General features: G+C 40.5%; 1 protein-coding gene across 1 annotated transcript in view; it reads left to right on the forward strand.

Annotated features, from left to right (window-relative positions):
• Positions 1 to 20,686, forward strand: part of PIK3R5 (phosphoinositide-3-kinase regulatory subunit 5) — a 66,926-nt gene that overhangs the window by 38,061 nt on the left and 8,179 nt on the right. The window contains exons 5-16 of the mRNA XM_081320977.1: positions 979 to 1,117; positions 2,189 to 2,258; positions 2,578 to 2,752; positions 10,078 to 10,234; positions 10,331 to 10,414; positions 10,731 to 11,463; positions 12,927 to 13,077; positions 15,891 to 16,016; positions 16,735 to 16,863; positions 17,547 to 17,640; positions 18,353 to 18,429; positions 18,654 to 18,747. Coding sequence (XP_081177103.1) covers positions 979 to 1,117; positions 2,189 to 2,258; positions 2,578 to 2,752; positions 10,078 to 10,234; positions 10,331 to 10,414; positions 10,731 to 11,463; positions 12,927 to 13,077; positions 15,891 to 16,016; positions 16,735 to 16,863; positions 17,547 to 17,640; positions 18,353 to 18,429; positions 18,654 to 18,747 — 2,029 coding nt within the window. The remainder of the gene's footprint in view (positions 1 to 978; positions 1,118 to 2,188; positions 2,259 to 2,577; positions 2,753 to 10,077; positions 10,235 to 10,330; positions 10,415 to 10,730; positions 11,464 to 12,926; positions 13,078 to 15,890; positions 16,017 to 16,734; positions 16,864 to 17,546; positions 17,641 to 18,352; positions 18,430 to 18,653; positions 18,748 to 20,686) is intronic.

The raw sequence follows: 20,686 nt of genomic DNA on the forward strand, positions 1-20,686 counted from the left end.
ATGCTTCAGTGGAGAGATGAAGTCACTTGGAAAAGTAAGTTAATGATCAGGTGTCCTCTGCAAGACTGAGGTCTTCACTGTCTAGATTCTCCCTCTTCATATCTATCAGTCCTCAATAAAAATTAAAGGGAAGGTGTTCAAGACAAGATATTGTAGGTGGAACTATATGTAAGATTCTGAAATGTGCATGTTTCAGGAAAGATATCAACAAGAAAGAAAATGATTATTAAAATAACAATACATGCCAAGCAAAATAGAGAGACTATTTTGTTGAGAAACATTAAAAAGTAGTATAATATGGGTTGAACAATATATGTTTGAGAACTATAGAACTTTTTCATACTTATTTAGCTCTTTATTGATGGTTCTTTTTTTTAAAATCCCATTTATATCCCGCCCTTCTCCGAAGACTCAGGGCGGCTCACAATTCTAAAGCACAAATCAATGTGCTTAGCAATAGCCTTCATTCTATGTATATGCCTGCTTATTAGGGCTTTCACCCCCCCAGCGGCATTATTACAAAGTCAGCTTATTGCCCCCAACAATCTGGGTCCTCATTTTACCTACCTCGGAAGGATGGAAGGCTGAGTCAACCTTGAGCCTGGTGGGACGCGAACCTGCACTAATTGCAGGCAGCTGGTGTTACTTAAGGAGGCATTAGCCCACTGCTCCACCAAGGCTCTTTTTTTTTAATCCACTATAAGGGTGGCTTCTCTTTTTATAATGATTACCAATGGCAATAATAATGAGAGAGAGAGAGAGAGAGAATGCACATCAAATTCTGTTCTACTGTGTAATGAAGATTTTGTTTTCCTTTCTTTTTTTCCCTGGAGCTTTTTTTTCCTTATGCAACTTTATTGGAAGTATGCTGTTAAGCAGGTAAATCTGTAGCATTAGCTCATGTGTGATCTCTCCAATGGACCCTTGTGTTATTTGTCCTCAAGCGATGCACCTCTTTAAAATGCCTTTTCTCCTTAGATCCCTCATTTTCCTTCGGATTCTGATCTGCTTTTGAGAGCTGTGAGGATGTACCGTGATTTTCTCACCTGGCCTGTGCCATACTGCAATATCTGTCAGGAATTACTTAACTTTATCAACAATGAGCTCAAAGCCCCAGGTAGGAATCTTCAGGAATTTTGGGGGAGACTGATTGAGCTAAGCACCCTGCCCTGAAAAGACAGCTGCTGGACAACGACATGGCAGTTTTAAGCATGTTGATACATTTAGATTTCCTAATCGTGGATATTTGACCAATTAAATTGAATAAACAGAAAGCATGAAAGTGTCATTCTCCCAAATTTAGTTTTAGTGAATTTGGAAGCTGCCAAAAAGGACCTTTGTTAGGATTCTCTACAGCAGGAATAACGTTTTTAAAGAATGTTGTTCCCCCACTCTCTCTTTGCTTGGCTACCGAACCAGACAGTGGCTAATTTTATTTATTTGTTTATACAATTTATAGACCACACAACGTACAAGTAAAGGTAAACAAAAGTTACAAAAAACCCCGAGTGACATAAAATCAACATATAACACTTCCCCACAGAATCTATACAGCAGGGGCTCAAATTCCACTTGTCCAAAGATACAAATAATAGCTGGGTATTTAATAACTTTCTGAACACCATCAGAATGGGAGCCACCCAGAGTCTTGTAAGCCTATTGGCTATTCCTTCTAAGTCCTCTTCCCAGTCATTCCCATCCTATTTTCTCAGGATTGTGAAAAGCATATTGTCCCTCTCTCATTCCAAATTGGTTCTTGCATGAGCTTTGCAAAGTTGAAGCTTTTTGGCGGGAGTTTTGTTTTTCTCTGGACATCTCAATCCAGCCTATAGCTCTGGATTCCCTAATGTTTTTTGACAACATAGTAAGCAAGACAGACTTTGCTTAGCTTTTCAAGACAGTCTAGGTCAGGGCTAGGCAACCTCGGCTCTTTTATGACTCATGGACTTCAACTCCCAGAATTGCTGGCTCAGGAATTCTGGGAGTTGAAGTCCATGAGTCATAAAAGAGCCAAGGTTGCCTAGCCCTGGTCTAGGTCATGGTGCACTCTCATGTGTACGATGGAATGGGCACATAACAGCACAGAATGAGCTTCAGGTTGCTCATTCTGCATCACCGCTCTCCTATTTTGCATGGTGAAAGCCAGCTCATGCTGCTGCTTTGGCTGACCACATCTCTCCCTTTACAGGGATTTCTTTTCAAAGGCTTGTTAAAGCTGAGCAAGGATTACCTCGAAAAGGCTGTGAGAATTCTACCTTGTAAGTATTAAACACTCATAATGATTTCTGTACATTTTTAGAGCAGCTTTCCTCAGGATGACTCGGACTATAATGTGCATCATCACCTTTAGCATAACATTTCTGTAGGACATAAGCTTAAAAAAGTCTATCCTTAGGAAAAGAAGGTTTGTTTCTCTGATGGGTTATTAAGAACTTTGGGTCCTTGCTGCTCTCTGACTTTGGGAGTTTGCTTGCAAACAATTAATTGGTAACATTACTAAGGACTCCACACTTCAGCCCTGAGCTCCAGATTCTCTTCTATTAACAGTTTGCTTGTTTTCCTGTCTTCTTTCCCCAGAACAGTACTGTTGCTGAATCCTTCAGAGGTTGATGGGGAATTCCTATCAGTTGCTGAAAAGCTAAGCACTGCAGACTACTCCCAGCATACATTACTAGTGACACTCCTGGAGCACACATACCAAGCTAACTTTGGGACTAGATGCAACCTGGCAAAATTACATCAATTCCTGAAGGTAAAGAAAGTCCTCTGGCCTAGGCATTGATTGATTTATTCGTGTTACTATTAATAATAGAAATATAGATACATGTATTTCAAATACTTCAATAAATAAAATTATTTTCAGTTAGGTTTAAGGCTAGAACTTAGTATGGAGATAGCTTTGGCAACTTGTCAATGACTTGTAGTCGAGCTAGGATGTGGGTGATGTAACCACTATACCACCATGACTCTTGGGAATGGGAAGCACAATATTGCAAATGCTTCCTTACTCCACAGTCAGTGTGGGTGGCGGAAAGAGGTCATGTTCAACACCCCTGCTTCGTGAGGTGCAGTGAGGCTCAATACTCTCCCCTCTCCTGTTTAATAGCTACATAAAACAACTGTAATTGCTTCAGGGACATATATATCATCAATATGTGGATAGTACTCAGTTATACCTCTTGATCTCTGGTTGGCCTAGTGATGTTGTCACAGTCTTGTCTTTATGCCTGGAAGCTGTTGTATCTGGATGGGAGGAACAGGCTTAAACTCATCACTGGGAAAACCTGGGTGTGGATGATACAGCCTAATGCTGGGAACTTTCTATCCTTGGTCCTAAATGGGGCAGCACTCCTTCATTCAACAGCAATGTACAATCTGTGCATCTTTTGGACTCTTAGCTCTTGCTTGAGGAATAGTGAGAGCTGTGTCCAGGAAGGTCTTTGCACAAATCTAACTTGTGCAGCTCTTGCTCCCATTCCAGAACTCAGAGGAAATACTCTTACAATCACTCATGCCCTGGTCTTCTTCCAATGGGCAATTGCAATGACCTCTACGTGATGGTTCCCTTGAAAATTACTCAGAAGCGACATCCGGTCCACTGTGTAGCAGCTTGATCAGTGATTGGCAGTTCTTACTGTGTACATATAAACCTCTGCTTCATGAGCTGCACTGATATACCAATAAGCTTCCTATTGCAATTCAGAGTGCTAGTTATTGCCTATAAAGGTTACTGGCCTAGCTCTCTGAATGACTGCCTGTCTCCCATAGTGTCTGTCCATCCTGTACAATCAGAGTTGACTTGTGATTAAGCAGTGTCACCTAGCAAATTTCAGGAAGCAGCTGTCCTTTGTTCCAGTTCCTGCTGTGCTCTGCAACAGCTTCCTCCTATCTGCTTTCCACCCTATTCAACCCCCCATCCTACCTGCCATCAAACAAGCCCTAAAAATGTAGCTCTTCTTTCAGGTCCTGAGTTAAGGTGTCTGGAAGGCCCCTCTAAGTTGAGGTGGTATGAGAGATGTTTTTGCTTTTGTTTTATTCTTCCCTTGAGCTAATTTTGTGGTTTTTTTTTAAAAAAACAAACAACATTAGATTGGGGTTTTTTTCTTTTTAACTCTATGAAGTCACCCAGAGGTTTTTTTGGAATTGGACACCCTAGAACAGTGATGGCGAACCTTTTAGAGATCGAGTGCCCCCAAACCGCCCCACCCCTCCCGTCCACCCCGCCTGCTCTGCCCACCCCCACCTGTCCACAGGGCCACCCACTGCTTCCATGGCCTGCCACAGCAGATCACTCAGGTGGGTCTGCAGTGCCATGGTGGCCACACCCTCCACCTGCGCCCCGCAGCATCATCTATGCACGATGGGGTGCGAGGGTGGATTCTTGTCCTTGCTGCCCAGCTGCCATGTCCTTGGCTGCACTGCTGTGTGCGGGCTGAGCCCGAGGGTGACCTCTGGGGGGGCTGCTGGTGAGGAAGGGGCCGTGGGGGGAGGTGGGGCTGGGGCGACTGTGTGCGTGCCTGCAGAGAGGGCTCTGAGTGCTGCCTCTGGCATCCGTGCCACGGGTTCGCCACCACTGCCCTAGAATATTTTTTTTTTATTGAAAAGTTTTAAAATACAATTTTCCTTTAAGAATCCCCCCTTCCCCCTCCCTCCTCCCCCCCCACCTCCCCCCCTCCCCCCCTCCCCCCCCCGACTTCCCAGAGCTAAATACAAGGTATATATATAAAAAGCAATCATAAACAATCATATACTAACAACTATAAACTCTAAAATCCATCACTCTCTAGCTTATAGAGGATAAAACAAGCCTTAATAATATTGAATATATATAAAAAGAAACTAAGATAAGAAAAGAAAAAAGAAACGAAAGAAGACTTATTCAAATGCTACATAAAACTTCTTAACCCTATACTTGTTCTGGATAAACTCAATCCATTTTGTCCATTCCATAATATAGCGTTCTTGCAAATGATCTTTCAAATAGGCCGAAATCTTCGCCATCTCTGCCAGGTCTGAAACCTTTAAAGTCCACTCTTCTATAGTCGGCAATTCCTCTTTCTTCCAATATTGGCCTATCAAAAGTCTTGCCGCCGTAATTAAGTTCAACATTAACTTGGTGTCCACAACTGTAGCGTCTGCAATTATTCCCAACAAAAAAAGTTGCGGACAAAACTTTATCCTCTGTTTAAAAATCTTCTGCATATTCCACCAGACTTTTATCCAAAAAGCCTTAACCTTCTTACATGTCCACCATATGTGAAAATATGTTGCATCTTCATCACCACACCTCCAACATTTAGGCTGATAATTCGGATACATACTTGCAAGCTTTTTAGGATCTAAATGCCATCTATAAAACATTTTGTAAAAGTTCTCTCTTAGATTTTGAGCTTGAGTAAATTTCACGTTCCTCACCCAAATCTTTTCCCACGTGTCCATTGTGATAACTTCCTGGATGTTTTGGGCCCATTTTATCATACAGTCCTTAACAAGCTCTGTTTCTGAGTCAATCTCTATCAATGCAAGATATATCCGTTTGATATGTGCTGGTCCCTGGTTTCTAATTTGCTTTATCAAATTTTCATCAGTCATTGTAAATCCATTTTTCTGGTCTTCTTTCCACCTGGCCCGTAACTGAGTATATTGAAACCAATTTTGAACAACCTTCTCTTCTCGCAAGAGGCTATATGATTTCAAACACCAAACATTTCTTTCCAAGCTGAGGATCTCCTTGTACGTAGTCACATCATGTTTAAAGCCAGCATGTATATTTTCTATTGCGTGTTTTGGAATTGCCCACAATGGTATCTTGCAACTTAACTTATGTCTATACTTCTTCCAAACTCTCAGCAATGCCTGCCTTAAAATATGCACCCTAAACACATTGTCTACCTTCTTATCATACAACAAATATGCATGCCAGCCAAACAACAAATCATGATTTAATAACCTCCCTTGCGTCAAATTAATCCAGTCACTTATTCCTACTAATGCAGCAGCTTCATAATATAATTTAAAATTGGGCAATTTAAGGCCACCTCTCTCACGAGTATCCTGCATAATCTTAAGTTTAACTCGTGGTTTTTTCCCTGCCCACACAAATTTATTGATACCTCGCTGCCATTCCTCCAGATTAGAATCTTTCTTAAGAATCGGTATCATTTGAAACAAAAATAAAAATTTAGGCAGGACATTCATTTTTACTGCTGCAATCCGTCCCAACAAAGACAATTGCAATTTTTCCCAACTCTCCAATTCTTTTTGAATTTTCCCCCATAGCTTTTCATAATTATTTTTATATAGCTTTGTATTAGAGGGCGACAAAATCACCCCCAGATATTTAACCCTTTTAACAATCTCAAATCCAGTTAATCCTTCTAAGAGGGCCTTTTGCGGTGATGTCATATTTTTGGCCAAGATTTTTGTTTTTTGTACATTAACCTTAAATCCAGAAACCTTCCCATATTGTGTTATTATCTCCATCAGGTCCACAACAGAGTTCTCTGGCTGGGTCACTGTAACAACCAGATCGTCTGCGAATGCTCTCAATCTGTAGTCCTGATCTCCAATTTGAATCCCCTTAATTTTTTCCGAATTCCGAATTTTAACCAATAATATCTCTAATGTCAACACAAATAACAAGGGCGATAACGGACACCCTTGCCTTGTGCCCTTCTCAATATTACATACTTCTGTCAAGCTATTATTAACTATAATTCGGGCAGTTTGTTTTTGATATAATGCCCTAATCGGTTGTAAAATTTTTTCCCCAAAATCCATTTTTTCTAAAACTTTCAACAAAAATTTCCAATTCAATTGATCAAAAGCTTTTTCAGCATCTAAAAAAATTAGCACCGCAGCAATCTGGTTGTTCCTTTCCAAAAACTCTAACACATCAACTATATGCCTCACATTATTTTTCATTTGCCTACCACTAATAAACCCCGTTTGATCCCCATGAATCACCTGTTGCAGAACCCTCATCAGTCTATTAGCCAAAACCTTAGCAAATATCTTGTAATCTGTGTTTAAAAGCGATATCGGTCTATAATTTTTAACTTGAGTAGCATCTTGGTCTTCCTTCGGAATCAAAGAAATAAAAGCAGTTCTCCAAGACGGTGGCACCTTTCCCCCCCTCTGAATTGTCTGGAACAGTTCCTTTAACGGTTTTATCATTTCTAATTGTAAATTTTTGTAATAGGCCGCAGTCAAGCCATCCGTACCTGGTGCTTTATCCACCTTCAATTCCTTAATTGCTGTAAAAATTTCTTCTTCTGTGATCAGTTGGTTAATCCCTTCTTTTTGTACTTGCGTAAGAGCCGGGATGCTAGCACTTTCCAGATATATATCAATGTCTTTTTCATTAATTTTCTCCTTAGCATATAATTTAGAATAAAAATCCACAAAAGCGTCCTTGATAAGGTCCTGTTGAAACACAACCCTTCCTTTATGCTCAATCTTATCTATATTAGAAGCCCTTTGTTTTTTCCTCAATCTGTAAGCTAACCATCTACCTGGTTTATTTGCGTTGCAAAAAGTATTATGCCTGGCAAACCGCATATTGGTTGCCACTTGGTCAGCCATTAATTTATCAAATTGTCCTCTTAACAATTTAATAGCCTCCTTAATCTTCACATCCTCTGAGTTCAAAATCAAAGCCTTTTCTTTTTCCTTTATTTCGTTCTCCAATTCTTTCCTCCTGGCTTCCACAACACGTCTATGTCTGTTATTCATATATATCAACACCCCTCTCATATATGCCTTGCTAGCATCCCACACCATATCCATAGAGGTACCTTTGTTCATATTAGTTACAAAAAAATCCTTCATCCGCTGTTTGCATTCTTCCACATTTCTCTGGTTTCTAAACAAATTCTCATTTACACGCCACGAGCGCCTATCTCTTTTCTCCTTATCAATCTCTAACCAAACTGGACTATGATCAGAGATAGTTCTTGCACAAATCTTCACCTTTTTAGTCCTCAAAAAAAAGTCATTAGTCACCAAAATAAAATCAATCCTCGAAAAAGATTGATGTCTATCAGAATAAAAAGTATAATCCTTTTCCCGCAAGTGCCTCTCGCGCCAAATATCTCGCAATTCCAAGTCATCCTTCATTTCAAAAAAAGATTTAGGCAGTCTAGCATGACTTGGAATGCGCTTAAAAGCTCCAGCCTTATCCATCTGTACATCCAAAACACCATTCCAGTCCCCCATAAAAATAAAAGATTTGTAATCCAACTGGGTAAGTTTTGTATGAAGTAAACTAAAAAAGTCAGCCTGTTGTTGTTGATTAGGGGCATACAGTCCAACTAAAAGCGTCTTTTTGCCTTCTAGCAACAAATCTATCAATACGTATCTTCCATGCTTGTCTGCTTCAATTAAGTCCGCTGTTATGGCACTTTTAACATAAACAACCACTCCATTTTTCTTATTCATTGCAGAGGCAACAAAGTGCGTGCCCAATCTTGAGTTCAATAAAAACTTTTGGTCCATAGCCCTAATATGCGTTTCTTGCAAACATATAACATCTATCTTAAATTGTTTTAAATATTGAAAAACTTTCTTTCTCTTCTGTGGTGAATTTAGTCCATTAACATTCCAAGTCAAAAATTTAGTTGCCATGCATATCCTCCCAAAGCTCTTGAAGCACTGCTTTGATAGGACTATCTTCTTTAGGCCGTGCTCCTCCCACTGCTTGGCTATGAGTACGTTGTGAAGATTCTGAAGACTTTTGCTGGTCTTGTTCTTTTATTTTCTTTGCTCTTTTCAAAGCAGCACGCGTTACCCTTTGCTCTCTAGGATCATCCAAAGAAGTTATAGCTTGATCTCCTCCAGCACCATTTTCCTCTGTTTCCTCCTCTTGATGTTCTCCTTCACCTTCTCCAGATCCCTTTGCAGCTTCCAGAAGTGTTAATGGGGTTGCTTTTAAAACAGTATTGTAGAAATCACGCGCTTGCTTCACAGTAATCAACCGATACCTTTTGCCTTCATACATCACCATCAGCCCATCTGGAATCTCCCATCTGAACCTTATATCTCGTTGCTTGAGCTCTTGAACAAGAAATGTGAAGTCTTTCCTTCTCCTTAAAATCTTTGGAGGGATTTCTTTTAAAACCAAGACTTCTTGATCAGCAATCACAACTTTAGCATCATAGGCAGCTTGTATAACTTCATCTCTAATTTCTCTTTTTGCAAAGTAAACCACCACATCTCTAGGCAACTTTCTCTGTCTGGCAATCCATGAGTTAACACGGAACACTTTATCCATAGCTGCTCTTATTTCAGATGCTGGCTGGTTCAACACCACTTCAAAAGCCTCAGAAACCAGCTGCTTTAAATCTTCCTTAATGTTCTCTTTTAAACCTCTGATTCTAACAGCAAACTGCATCTGGTAATATTGAGCAAGGCTTAACTCCCTTTCCATTTTGTCTCTTAAATTTTCATTCTCCCGTACTTTAACTTCTAATATTGCATTCTTTTGAGTCAGATCATCCACTTTTTCATCTAAATCCTCCACGCATTCCGCCACTTTATGCACTGAGGACAAAATGTCTACCTTCATCACGTTCGCCACCACTGCCCTAGAATATTTTTTTTTGTTGGTGTTGGTACTGCTGCTGAGTGAATCACTACAACAAACATTTCTCTGTGGTACATTTGTTCAGGTTGTCCCAAAGATGCTTTTTCATGAGGCAACTGGACTTGCTTGTTTTTCTTTGAAGAGGTTTCATTTCTCATCCAAGAAGCTTCTTCAGCTCTGACTGGATGGTGGGGAATGGAAGGGTTTATATATTCCTTGCAGGAGGCTGGTCATTTGCATTCTTTTACATTCTGTCTGCAAGGAGTATAAATGCTGCCATTCCCCACCATCCAGTCACAGCTGAAGAAGCTTCTTGGATGAAAAGCGAAATGTCTTCAAAGAAAAAAACAAGAAAGTCCTCTTGAAAAAGCACCTTTGTGACAACAGTAACCAGGATGATTGAGAATCTCCATAGACATTTGTTCAGGTTGCAGTAGATTTTATTTTTTGAAGTAGTTGCTAATTGAATCTTATACTATTTTCTTTCTCTGCAGCTGAAAACTGCAGAAGAACTCATGAAAATATTCACCAGAACCACAGAAGCCCAGGAGATGGCAATTCTGACTAGCAATGATCCTTCTACTGGCAGGGAACAGCTGGAATCTGCCTTGCTAGAGATTGCAAGAACAGCAGGGCTACCTGAAATAGCAGGTAGGAAAGCTAAGGCAGGTCTGTGTTTATAGTTAGATACTGTCTCCATTGTAATGAAATCTGTCTACCTCTTAATGTGGCCATTTCTCTCTTCAGATGAAGGCCAGCTGTGTAAACTGCGTGTGATCCCCATCCCTGTCGCCCGCTGTTATGTGTACAGATGGGATAAGGATAATTTTGGTAAGCTTAAAATCTGTAGACCAGTTTACATGCACAACTTAATAATGTTTTCAAAGGGGAGGTAGAATGGTTTCATAAGCCTGAAATAAAGTAGGAGACTTTGGCCCAATTTTTTTTAGAAACAGAGAAAGCATATATAAAATTAGAGCCTGATATTATCTGATTAATTATACTACTAATATCAATATCTCTGCTTCCTGGAGATGACAGAAGTCATAGACAAATGACATCTTCAAGGGTGTACCACAAATAAAGACTGCTTTAAGCTGTTAGGATGTTTGTTACATCTTATTTTCTATCTGCCTCCTTGTTACAGATATCTTGAATGAGGTACTAGACAAAGAAGTGGACTATCCAAAACCAGTTCTTTTGGAGGATGAAGAGGAGGAGGAAGAGGTTGACAATTGCTTTGCAGAAAAAGACTGCCTATTGTCCACCCTTGCCTCAGTCACAAAAAACTCTATGTACTCAACATTGTCAGCGGATGACCCATGTGACTCACAAGTGTCTGTCATCTCTGCTCTTTCCAATAACTCTGAGCTCTCCTTGGCCTCTAAGAAGTCCTTGAAATCTTTTGTCTCCAGTCTGAAAGATTCTATGGATAGCGGCTATGTGGAAGACAGTGATGACAACTCTTTAGATTTGACAGGACGCTTAGATCTGAAGGAAGAAAAGGTATCACACAGGCATCGGTACCGGCTGAGCAACAGGCTATACAAATTGTTCAAGAGCAAGAGCCAGATGATTTTGGGCAGAGATCTGAGAGATGTTTCTGAGATAGCCTCGTCATTGCCGTTACGTCGAGCAGAGAGTCTTTGCAATCCTGTAGCCAAGAACCGTATCCCTGCACGATCCCGACGGGCACAGTCACTGCCACAGCATATGCTGAGTGCCACACTTTTGCAGAGCCATATAGCACAGAACACTTTTGTCCAACGCAGGCCCTTGTTGAGCTGTGATGAAGATGCAAAGATCTCAACACTGCGTGTGGTCGTGTTTGGTTCTGATCGCATCTCAGGGAAAGTGGCCCGGGCTTATAGTAGTCTGCAGTAAGTAGGGGTGGTTTTTGATAACTTGTCTCCTGTCCTTTTCAAAGCTCTGGTTTTATTGCTAGTATCAAACTTGAGCATACAGGGACCAACCCTATGTAGTATTTAGAAGATTGATGTTCCTGTAGCTTAGCTTCTCTGTTCATCACCTCAGCAATTTTTTTTCTAAGGATTTATGCTGTTACAACTTCCATTTATATCATTCACGATGCTTTCATACAAATAGGTGATAAAAAGGGGGTCTCTGAAGTAAGCTTTATGCTTTTTCAGTACCTACTGTGTCTGACTAGAGGATAAGGCCCAGTAATCTTCTGTTCTGGGCCATTGTAATGTGCTTTGTATGGAATTGCTTTTGAAGACCATTTGAAAACTTCAATTTATTTATTTATTTATTTATTTATTTTTTCGACTTATATACTGCCCTATTCCCGTAGGACTCTGGGCGGTTTACAGGGCAATTAAAATCATACCATACAAAAGTTAAAAAAATTAAAACAATTAATTAAATTTAAAGCCCAAAGTTTAAAAATTAAAACATTTAAAACCCAATTAAAACCCCTCACTCTAGGCCCGACAGCTCAAAGAGCCAAGTTTTCAGGTCCCGGCGGAATGAGCGGAGGTCGGAGGCAGTCCTAAGTTCCATCAGAAGTTGGTTCCAAAGGGCAGGTGCACCCACAGAGAAGGCCCTCTCTCTGGGAGTCACCCGCCGGCAATCCTTCACCGGCGGTACCCTAAGAAGGCCCTCCCTGTGGGAGCACACAGGACAATGGGAAGTGGATGCCGGCAGCAGATGCTCCCTCAGATAATCCGGACCCAAGCCATTTAGGGCTTTATAGGTCATCACCAGCACCTTGAATCTCACTCGGAGGGCAACCGGAAGCCAATGCAGCTCGCAGAGAAGAGGTGTTACACAGGAGTATCGGGAAACTCCCATCACAACTCGCGCGGCTGCATTCTGCACCAGTTGAAGCCTCCGAGTGGTCCTCAAGGGTAGCCCCATGTAGAAAGCATTGCAGTAGTCTAGCCGGGAGGTCACAAGCACATGGGTGACTGTGCGTAGGGCATCTCGGTCCAGATAGGGCCACAACTGGTGCACCAGGTGAACCTGGGCAAAGGCCCCCCTGGTCACGGCTCCTATATGATCTTCAAAGCTGAGCCGTGAATCCAGGAGGACGCCCAAGTTGCGAGCCCTATCAATTGATTCCAAGTATGGCGGCGCTTTGGGTTTAAAGAGTGCTATTTGAGATATAAATTGCTGCCATTAGTTGTAATGTGGCATATGTTAGGATTTGTCTATTATGTCATCCTCTTCATTTTTACCATGCATTGTTTATTTCCTCCCCCCCCCCCGTTGATGGATGTTAGTAAATAGAATCAATCAATCAATCACTATCTGTTTGCAGGCAAATGGCCACTGCATAGCATTTTCTTCATGTATTCTTATTCTCTCTTTTTTTTTACAGATCTCAAGAAAGCAGCTGTCCCTGTTTAACTCGGTACTGTAGATTGCAATTTTTTTATGTCCCTGTGAAGAGGAGCAATCCTACCTCATTTGCACTGACTTACCCTCTTCTTTCATCAGGAAGTCCTAATTCCCATGGCTCTGGATCAATGGTAAGCATCCTGGGCAAAGCTGGAACTGATGCTCATATATTACACTGTGTAATAATACATACAATTAAATAATTATTTGTTTATGTGAGGTGCAAATAGAATTCGTCCAAATAGTTCTTGAGGAACTTGAACATGAATTCTGTTATTCATTTAGCAAAAATATATACTATGTGACTAAAATTGGTTTCTGTACCAAAGAACTGGACAATTGGACAATATGTTTTAAAAGGGGATCAAGAAAATTACAGCTGGTATTTGTGAAAAAAATTACTAGGTTAAATTAGCAAGCATACAGAATCAGTATTCTTGCTAAAGAATAAATAGCAGGACTTCTATAACAACATACTGTATATACGTTTTTGGACAATGCCAACAAACATAAATTGGAGAGATATAATCAACACTACAGGTAGTCCTCAACTTACAACAGTTCATTTAGTGACCAAAGTTACAATGGCACTGATAAAAGTGACTTATGACCATTTTTCACACTTATGACCTTTGTAGCATCCCCATGACCACATAATCAAAATTTGGATGCTTGGTAACTAGTTCGTATTATGACCGTTGCAATGTCCTAGGGCCATATGATTACCTTTTGCAACCTTCTGACAAGTAAAGTCAGTGGGAAAGCCAGATTCACTTAACTGCCATGTTACTATCTTAACAAAAACAGCAATTCACTTAACAACTGTAGCAAGAAAGGTCATAAAAATGAGCAAAATTCATTTAACGAATGTCTCGCTTAACAATGGAAATTTTGTTGTAATTGTAATTATGACCCAATTATGGAGGACTACCTGTATTTCCTTGGACTGTCTAGAGCAGGGGTGTTATAGTTGCAACGTCATGTGATGTGTCGCAACGTATCTCGACTTTTTTTCCATTGCCGGCAATGGGGTGGGTGTGGTTTCACCATGATGCATCCAGCCCGCGGGCCAGCAGCTTGACACCCCTGGTCTAGAGCTTTGGCAGAATTCCTCAGCAAAGATTCCTAAGTAAACTAAGTGGATATGACTCCTTTCCAGCTTGGTGGCATGGCTTGGTGCGGGGGGGGGGACATGTGAGTGGCAGGCACATGTGTGCGCGCACAGCTTTATATGTGCAAGTGGCACGTGCGCCCTCCACTCTCGCGAATGGAGCTTCGTGCATGAGCAGAGAACACTTGAGCGGAAGGCGTGAGTGTAGCTTTGTGCGTGAGTGGAAGGGCCCTCCACTCATGTGACTGGAGCTTCACACACGTGTCCTTGCCCATTTTTCCTGTGGCCCAGTTTCAAACAAGCTGCAGCCCGGTACTAGGCCACAGCCCAGTGGTTGGGAACCCCTGTTCTAGGAGGCTTTCATTAAGATTACTGCTTTTCAATTTATTCATAAATTATCTGGAAAAAATGATGAGTCATATGATGGGCAGGTTTCACTTGCTAAGATAACTTTTAATTGCTAAGATAATTAAAACAAGAACAACAAAAATGGGGGGCAGTGAAATGATAACCCCCAATAGGAATTGACATGGAAATAGCTCGTTCACTGCAAGCCAATTTAAACTGATAAATATGGAGGTGAAACAGTCATGTAACTCAGGATGGCAGCCTGATATTGGAGATGGCATTGATTAAGTAGAAAAGGTTGAGCTGGTATAGCTGTCAGTGGCAGCATTGACCCAGGATGCTTTATTTTGGGAATCAGCAGGAAAGGATTAAAAACTAAAGCAACCAATATTACAGAAATCTGTAGTGCAATTACACTCAAAACACTTTATACACTTCTGGCTGTTACATTTAAAGTAAAAGGTTCAATTAACCTCTTTCTAAATTATTAAGGACCTGAAGCAATTCTGTTATTAAGAAGAAAGACTGGGAGATTCTAAATTATTGTATATACAGTATCTCATGTTACAGTTGTATATCTATGCACAGAATGGCAAAAATGAACAGGGAAATTTGCCCCAGTCCTCTTTATGGTGGAACTGAGGCCATTCAGTGTAACTGAGTCAGGAAATACTTTTTTAATGCAATACCTAGTTGAATGTTCAAAACTATGTCAAGATAGTGGTCCCACCTGGATTGCTTTAGAAGAGATTTAGACTGATTTACAGGTATAACTATGTGAATGGATGCTAATTGTGCTAGATCTTTATCAGCATCGGTATAATTGTTGCTCCAGGATATGAGTGGAAATATGCTGCTACGCTCACATCCTTTCTCTGTGCTTTCCAGAAGCATCTGGTTGGCTTGGGTGAGAACAGCACGCTGAACAAGATGAGTTTTTGATAAATACCTTAAGAGCATGTCTCTTTATAGCAAAAATTCAGCTGATATAAGTGACATTTAAAGAACATAAGTCTCTGTGTTTGGTGGCAAGATACCATGAATGTGATAGAAGTCACTGCTGATCCTTTCTCCAAGTCATGCTTGCTTCGGTGCATCCCGCATTTGGGGTGGATGAGTTCAGCAATATAGGAAGAGCTAGTTAGGAAACAACGAGCAACTTTGTATAGAGTTTTTTTAGCAAGTCTATAGTAACTTTCATAACCAAACAGCTGTGGTTCATTAATATGTATCTCTATAGATGAGGAAGTTGTTTGGAAACAACTGGATTTTGGAAGCTTGCACTGTGAATGGAATGTATTGAGTTAGGCTGTATGCTTCTTACAACAAATCCAGCTAGATTTGAACAAGGATTCATACCCATCTGTCTTTTTAAAAAGTGGCTACTGTGTTACCAGCATAATAAGAATTTCCGCGCTTGGATCTCTGAGCATTGCGGCTATGCTTTGGTAAGGCTGCTATTGAAATGTGCTTCTTTGATTTCAGGATCCAAGTATGGGAGGCATAGAGAGCAGCACAAATGATATCTCATTCTACATAGGTATGCTGGATCCCTGGTACGAACGCAATGTTCTTGGGCTAATGAATCTCCCCACCAACGTTTTATGCCAGGTACACCCTGAATTCTGTATTGCTTAGCAGGCATTATGTTATCCAGTAATGCACTCCGGGCCCAAATTCTGTCAAACCTTTATCCTTGGTCACCATTGCTTATACATTGGAATTCTATCAAAGAACGAAAGAGTAGATCTAGGGAAATAATCTCTTCATGCAGAAAGTAAGACAAGATGGAGGCAGAATTGTGATAATGTGGTAGTGGAGAGCAGAGATCTCCTTTCTATTAACATATTAAGATCCCTTTTTTGAGTGTTCAAGCTTAATGAAACATAAGGTAATTCTCCTTTACATCTCTGAAGCCAAATGTTACATTATACCCCATTCATTTACTCAATAAGATCTTCAACATGTGTTGGCCTCCTGCCATGGGTCACATAAATGCTAAGTTTCTTTGGGAACTGACTAGTATGCATTGCCCTTGTGTGTGACAAAGAGTTGCTTAAAATTATCCAACTTCAAATACTTCAAACCTTCTGCCTATTTGGATGATTTTGTGTTCTTTTGTATTGACTTGCAAAGTCTCTTAGCTTTAGGCTCTCCACTTAGCAAATTTTCTCTAAAAAAAGTCAGAATGTTAGGGGAAACAAACTCAGAACCCTTTCTTGTCTTAGGGAGATATTATGAGGTAGGGGGCAAGCAGGAACCTGTGGGAGAAATACTGAACTGCAGTGCTTAGGTGGAAGAGAACTGATGGTTTTTTGTCTATCTGTAGCAATCCATTAAGCCAGAGGGAGAGTCTTCAGAGGAAACAGCCACCCAACTTCCCATCCTGGCTGATATGATTCTTTATTACTGCCGTTTTGCTACCCACTCTGTATTACTCCAGGTCTATCAGGCAGAGGTAAGAATGGTAAAAACCAGGGATTGGTAAAGGCATGTATTAAATAACAGTAATAATTAGCATTAGTATGTTATTGTTATTCCTGCAGTCCCATGCAATAGGCCAAGAATATCTTCAATTTCACACAGCATATTTTATCCTGTTTTGTGTTTGGCCAGGTTACCATTTTTCTGTGTGGCAGAAAAAGTCAGACCCAATAACACATTTTTCTTCTTGAGAATTTAGAAGAGGGGATGTCTTAACTAAGGCATGGCTCTAATGGGCCAATCTTGTTTTTAGACCATTTTAGAAATCTCATCAGCTGCCTGATTCATTCTTCTTCCCAAAACACAGTTGCTGATTTCTTCTGCCTTGGCCTACTTATAGAAGAGCTGACTGTTGTGATTCAGTGTCAGCCTGTGCCTCAACACACATTCAGTGTAGTCTCTCTGTTCTCTATTGCAACAGTCTCTGAAAGTGTGTATTTAAATCTTGTGTTTCTGTGGTTCTAATCCATATTTGGTCCTATAAACCAAATTTGATTTGTTTGTTAATTAGTTTTTAGCAAAAAATAGTCTCAAAGACACAAAGCAGTCTCTCTCTCTCTCTCTCTCTCTCTCTCTCTCTCTCTCTCTGTGTATGTGATTTGCTTTGGTTTATCTTGAAGGAAAATGTTAAATGGCCTCTTCCTCTGAATTTCACAGCTCACTTTCATTGGGGGAGAGAGAAGGACTGAGATCTTCATTCACTCCCTTGAGTTGGGCCACTCAGCAGCTACGCGGGCCATCAAAGCCTCAGGTAAGGCAAAAGAGGCCCATTGTGTGATCACTTTGTGCTCAGTTTGGGGATGGGGGGAAATTCAGTGATGCAAATGAGAAAAACCAAAGCTCTGCCTGCAAAGAGCAACCAAATGGATAACTCAGACAGGACTGTGATCTACTGAAGGGTTTTCTCTTCAGCAATTACTGGCATGAAATTCATGGTAAAGACAGACCTGATAAAATAAAAGAGGTCCTTTGTAACTAAATCAATTAATAGGCAGGCCAGTAACTCTTTGGTCTTGTTTTGGAGAAACACTAATCCACCCAATTCCATTGCTGCCATCTTGTTTCACGGAAATGCTTGTAAAAGCTCACTATAGAAAGCAGAAAAGAGGATTGTTTAGTCTGACTTTCCTTCAGCTCCTATGAGGTACTGGAGAAGGAGGCAAAAGGGCAGCCTCCTGCTTTCATGTATCCATGGAAAGTAAGGGTATCAATGCTGTGAACCAACCAGATGGTCATGGCAACAGCTGTGGACCCAAGATATGAAGTTTTCTTGAAGGATCAGGAGAGGCCAAAATAGAGGAACAGTATGGGTATTTATCATGTCACAAAACTAAACAGCTCTTCTCCCTCTGGTAAACTTACTGGAGAGAGTCTTTCTGTGTTCTGTTGGTATTTACTCCCACCCACCCACCCACCCACCCACCCATCCATCCAACCTCACCTTCCTCTTTTATTTTGTTCAGGTCCAGGTTGCAAGCGTCTTGGCATAGATGGAGACAGGGAAGCAATCCCACTAACACTACAAATCGCCTACAGCAAGGTAGGGAAGATGCTCTTCTCATGGGCCTCCCATGCTAGGACCTGGGTTGGAAAGGGAGACTGTATCCAACAACAGCAACACAAGTATAACATTCTCAAGCCCTGGCAGCAACACATGGGGGGGAATGTATTTAATTAGAGAGAGCCAATGCTGTTAACTACAGTCTTCAGAGATTGGTACGTGGAACCAAGGGACCGGAAGTAACTCATCTCTAATTTCTCCAGAGGGCAGTCAGTGGAAGGAGCCGCTGGAATGACACTGAAAAAGTTTGTACGTCCGTCAACCTTAGCAAGGGGTGTAAGAGACAAGAGGAACTTGGTGAGTGTGGGCAACTATTCTGCTTCCATAAGATCAATAATAAGTGTGGGGAGGAAGGAATCTTGTTGACACCTAGGACACTGACATCTTCTAAAACTCTGCTGAAGATGTTACCTAGCTTGGTAATGAAACATTCAGAAACCAACCCACAAGCTCAGAGAACGAACCTTCACCTTATCCTACACCCGAGCTACAGATTTTTTCTACTATTTTTGCAAACCTAGGGTTTATCTGAAGAAGTGGGCAGTCTGGGCAAAGGGGGTGTGTATTTATTAATGCACTCCTTGTTAGCTAATCTGACACTAATTTGAGAGGCAAATATTACGATTTGATACTTGTGTCCCAACATCTGGCACTAGTCCTTAAGCTGTGGGATTTGTCTGATGATGTTCTTATGCATATGTCATCATTTCCTCCTGCTTGTTTCCCTCTGGAAGCAAAGCAGAAAGGGAAGGTTGGAGACTGATTAATCGTTACAAAAGAGTGTGGGGTCCAAGGATGACCTCTTGGGGACAGGATACATTGCTGTTTCTTTCAAGGCAGGAGGTACCTTTTGTCAAAGAGGCTGATGCCACAGCATGAATCCAACTCCAGGTTACATTTTTGGCCACTTTTATGTCCCATGAAGTGCCCGTATCCAGTAATTAGGTAGCTGAGCTGACAACACAGACTGACTTCCTTTGGAGTCACCAGCTGATTGCAGATCATACCACTAAACTGTATCCGGGGCATCTTGGCCTGCCTTGCCCGGCCAGGGTCCAAGTCAGAATGGATTAAAGCGAATCTGTTTGCCAGACCGATAAGGTTCTCCACCTCTGCAATCTGCTAGATTCATGCAGTAACAATCTTGGACACTAGATGTCATAGATTTTCCTGCTTTCAACCAAAAAAGCTTGCACTCCAGAAATCTGGCTGGCTTAAAACAAGGAGGGTTGGCTGTGGTCCAATTATCTAAGGAAATTGTATTTTTAGCCTGATAGTACAATGTGCTTACAACTTCAAATGCTTGTAATTGCACATTTAAACAAACTAGGCTAATATACCAGAAATAACTTCGATGGTCACCTAATACAGTTCATAAGTGATTTCTTGAAATAGAGTAAGGAAATTTTGTAGGACTCCCTTAAGTTAGTAAAATGGGCATTTTGTAACGGGATCTGGGAATTACGGAAAATGTAAGGCTAAAAGCTTTCATCTAAAAGTAGATGAAATAGTGATATCTAGGGATGATATTTATTAATTAAAATAGTTTATTAAAATGTATTTATTATCTGTCACATTACAATACTAAATATAATCTTAAAAATATAAGCTCGGGAAGATATGTTTGAATTAAGGAGTTTATTAGTAAACAAACTTGTAGTTTTTGCATTTATTTTCTATCTTAGCCTTTGTAGAAGACAACAAGAAGATAATTCTTATTATTAGGCACAGATGAAGCCTTTGCACACACATTAAATAAGCTACGCAGATACTCCATATTTTAACTATTCTCTAGTGCACCTACAGCCTTGCCATTTTTCACCCAGCATATTACTTTCCTTTCTACAATATTTTCTTGGACACTAACATTTAGAACATCTGTTCTAATTACAGTCTGTGACATATCACTGTTATTCCCATTTAGATCTCTAAAATACTCCTTCCAGTATTCCCTTAAGTTTTATCCCAAATCATGTTATTATTTCTTACTTTTAATTTCATCCTCATTACTGTCCCCCTTCATTTCTTTCCATTTTTTAAAATTTCTATCTAAATTGTGGAATATTTTCTCTGGATCTTTAATATTAACTGCTACTTGCTCTCTTTACTACTTTTTTGCAGCTGTCTTTTTGCATCTGTAGAAATTGCACAATAGAATTTCATTCATTTAATAAATGTATATGGCCACCAATCTCATATACATGATAGCCCTAACAATTAAAAACAGAATAAAACG

The sequence above is a fragment of the Vipera berus genome (genome assembly GCF_964194415.1).
Source record: "Vipera berus genome assembly, chromosome: 2".
In the NCBI taxonomy this organism is placed as follows: Eukaryota; Metazoa; Chordata; class Lepidosauria; order Squamata; family Viperidae; genus Vipera; species Vipera berus.